Source organism: Tupaia chinensis, unplaced genomic scaffold, assembly GCF_000334495.1.
Source record: "Tupaia chinensis unplaced genomic scaffold, TupChi_1.0 Scaffold000201_2, whole genome shotgun sequence".
NCBI lineage: Eukaryota > Metazoa > Chordata > Mammalia > Scandentia > Tupaiidae > Tupaia > Tupaia belangeri.
Genome location: NW_006159677.1, coordinates 547957 through 551843, shown reverse-complemented (window position 1 = coordinate 551843; position 3887 = coordinate 547957). Strand labels below are relative to the sequence as shown.

General features: G+C 42.9%; 1 protein-coding gene across 1 annotated transcript in view; it reads left to right on the top strand.

Moving 5' to 3' along the window:
• The first annotated feature begins 3668 nt into the window (after positions 1 to 3668).
• Positions 3669 to 3887, top strand: part of LOC102491688 (olfactory receptor 1361-like) — a 972-nt gene continuing 753 nt past the window's right edge. Inside the window, 1 exon segment of the mRNA XM_027771311.1 lies at positions 3669 to 3886. Within this exon segment, the coding sequence (XP_027627112.1) occupies positions 3669 to 3886 (218 nt within the window).

The following is a 3887-nucleotide window of genomic DNA, read 5'->3' as shown; positions in this document are numbered from 1 at the left end:
TGCCCATAAGCAAAAAAAAAAAAAAAAAACCTCTCTAAAACAACAAATAAATCTCATGCTTGACGCATGTGCATGCATGGCCAAAATCCCGAGAGCAAATGGAGGAAGGAATTACGGTGTTTCTGTCCCCATAAGGGGGTGATTTCTTGCTTTCTGTCTCTTTGTGTCTCTCTGGCAAGCATATGCTTCCTATAGCAAAAGTCTCTCTCAAAAAAAAGAAAAAAACTAAACTAAACTTAAAAAATCATGCAAGATATGTGTGCATTCATGTCCAAGACCCTGAAGGACAAGTTATCACGATGTGGCCATCCCCTGCTCACTTTCTGTCTGTCTGTCTTTCTCTGTGTCTCTGGCAAGCACACCTTCCCTATACCAAAACCCCTCTAAAAATAAAAAGAGTGGAAAAAAACATAAATAAAAATAAGAAGCGTGTGTGGCTTAAGGAACTGGACGACCCATGGCTGACCACTGTGTGAGTCTCAGGACCTGGTGCCTTGAAAATCATGCTGGCATCCCTGCATGCCTGCCGAGAATCTTGACAGGAGAATGGAGAAGGGATTGTGGTATGGCCATCTTCCCTTGGGGGTGATTTCTCACATTTCCTCTCTGGCTCTCTCTCTGTCTTTCCGACAAGCACATGTGCCCTATGACCAAAAGAAAAAAAAAATCTAAGAAATGAAAAAGGAGTCTAAGAGTGACAAGATAAGGTGTTGGGGGTGTTGGGAAGACAAAAAGGGGTGTGGGCCGGCAGGTGGCATGGTGGTTGAGATGCTGGTCTCCCACATGACTGACTGTGGTTCAAGTCCTAAACCTGGCAGCTTGCTTTCTCACTTTCTCTTTCTCTGGGCAAATTTTAAAAAGAAGATAACTAAATAAATAAAATAATTCTTTAAAAAAATTATAGAAAAGGGGTAAGGAAGTGAGTGGACAGGAGACCTGGCTGCTGCCCTGGCTCTGCCTGGTAACTGGACCGTGAGCAGGGCCAGTACTAAGCCAGGGTACAGGGGAAGAAGCAGACCTGGGGACAGACATGGCCTAGGTGTGTCATAGAGTCTAGGGGGACTTACGCAAGTCTACCCCGGGGAAAGGGACTCCAGGAGGTGTCTACATGGTCCAGGTTGGAGCTCAGAGGACACAGTGACCTTGAGGAGAGAATGGTGAGGGAATCCGCGGATGACTCACCTACCTACCGACCCTCTTCTCAACAGTTCCCAACCTGCGTTTCTCCATGGTTAGGCATTCAAAAAGCAGAAGTAAAACTTCAAGCTGGGGGATCAGCAGATGGTGTAATGGCTATATCACTGGACTCCCACATGGCTGACCATGGTTTGAGTCCCAGACCAGGCGGCTTGAAACTCATGCCAGGTGCCTATGTGTGTGCGTGCCCAAAATCGCAACAGGAGAATGGAGAAGGGACTGTGGCATGGTCGTCCCCTCTGGGGAGTGATTTCTTATTCTCCATCTCTCTATCTCTCTCTGTGTCTTTGACAAATGCATATGCCCTATTGCAAAACATTTCTCTTAAAATAAAAATGATTCAAGCTGGAAAACAGCTTATATTCATCACCCAACTTAAGAAGTAAATGCATCTTGGGTAAAGCTGAATCCCTTGTACATCTTGAACTTTCAAATACCTCTAACTCAGGGCCAGCAGGTGGTGTGGTGGTTGAGGGCACTGGACTCCCACATGGCCTACCGTGGTTCAGGTCCTGGACCTGGTGGCTTGCTTTCTCGCTTTCCTTTTCTCTCTGTCTCTGTCTCCGTCTGGCCAAATAAAAAAATAATAATTAAAACAAATGGAAAATAAATAATTCTTACAAACAAATACCTGTATCTCCCTATCTATCATCTATCATTCATGTATCTATCATCTATCAATCATCTGTCTACTGTATCTATCATCTATCCATCTACCTACCTATCACCTATATGTTCCATCTGTTATCTATCTACTGATGTATTTTTCTATGCAAAAATGAATCATGACCTTTTTGTACAACCCAGTATCCTCTATTTTTAAAAGAATACCTGTATCTCCCTATCTATCATCTATCATTCATGTATCTATCATCTATCAATCATCTGTCTACTGTATCTATCATCTATCCATCTACCTACCTATCACCTATATGTTCCATCTGTTATCTATCTACTGATGTATTTTTCTATGCAAAAATGAATCATGACCTTTTTGTACAACCCAGTATCCTCTATTTTTAAAAGAATTATTTTATTTAACTTTATGTATTTATGTATTTATTTATTGTAATTTGACCAGAGAAAGACAGAGTGAGAGAGACAGAGGAAAAGTGAGAAAGTAAATCACCAGGTCTGGGACTTGAACCCTGGTGGGCCATGTGGGAGCCCGGTGCCCTTAACCAGCCTGCCATCTGCCAGCTCCAATAGCCTCTATTATATCTATATCTACCATCCATCTCTTTCTCTCTGCTCTCTATCATGTATTATATATGTCATTTTATCCCTCCCTCTGTTCACCAATCACCTATCCATGGGTCATGTCTACTGTCTGTATAACTGTCTATCGTCTGTTTAGTGTATCTGTCATCTGTCCATCGTCCATCTCTCTGTCCTCTGTGTGTCCCACCTATTGTCTATCTAGCTATCATCTGTCTATAATCTATCCATCTCTGTCATCTGTGTGTCCTACCTATTATCTAGCTATAATCTGTCATCTATTATTATATCATCTATCATCCATCCATCTCTCTGTCATCTGTGTGTCCTACCTATTGTCTATCTAGCTATCATCTGTCTGTTATTACTATCATCTGTCTATCATCCATCCATCTCTCTGTCATCTGTGTGTCCTACCTATTGTCTATCTAGCTATCATCTGTCTGTTATTACTATCATCTGTCTATCATCCATCCATCTCTCTGTCATCTGTGTGTCCTACCTATTGTCTATCTAGCTATCATCTGTCTGTTATTACTATCATCTGTCTATCATCCATCCATCTCTCTGTCATCTGTGTGTCCTACCTATTGTCTATCTAGCTGTCATCTGTCTATTATTACTATCATCTGTCTATAATCTATCCATCTCTCTGTCAACAATGTGTCCTACCTATTATCTATCCAGCTATCATCTGTCATCTATTATTACTATCATCTGTCTATTATTATTATCATCTATCTATTATTACTGTCATCTGTCTGTCATCCATCCATCTCTCTATCTACCTATCAGTTCCCTGTGTGTCATATCTATTATCTGTCTAGCTATTGGGTTGTTGGAAAAGTCATAGTGCCTTTCTGCATAGAAAAAATACATCTTGATTTCTCTAACCACCCAATATTGGGTTGTTGGGAAAGTCATGGTGAATTTTTTTGAGATTTTTTTTTCTATAAGGTGCATGCGCTTGCCAGAAACACAGAGAGAGAGACAGAGAGACAGAAAGTGAGAAATCACCCCCCGGGGGAATGGCCATGTCACAGTCCCTTCTCCTCCGTTCTCTCGGGATCATGGGTATGCACACTCACGTGCCCGGTGTGAGTTTAAGTCACCAGGTCCAGGACTCAAACCGCCGTCTACTACATGGGAGTCCAGTGACATAGCCATTCTGCCAGCTGCCTGTCCCAACATATTCATTTTATTGCCTTTGGTTGAACACCGGTGGTCTTTCTGATCAATCCAGAACGGTGACCATGGAAGAAGTGAACCTCACCCAGGTCTCCGAGTTCTTGCTCTTGGGATTCTCAGAGGACCCGGAACAACAGCAGCTGCTTTTCGTCATTTTCATGAGCATGTACTTGGTGACCGGGCTGGGGAACCTGCTCATCATCCTGGCCATCGGCACGGACGCCCGGCTCCACACGCCCATGTACTTCTTCCTGGCCAACCTGGCCTTCGTGGACATTTGTTTC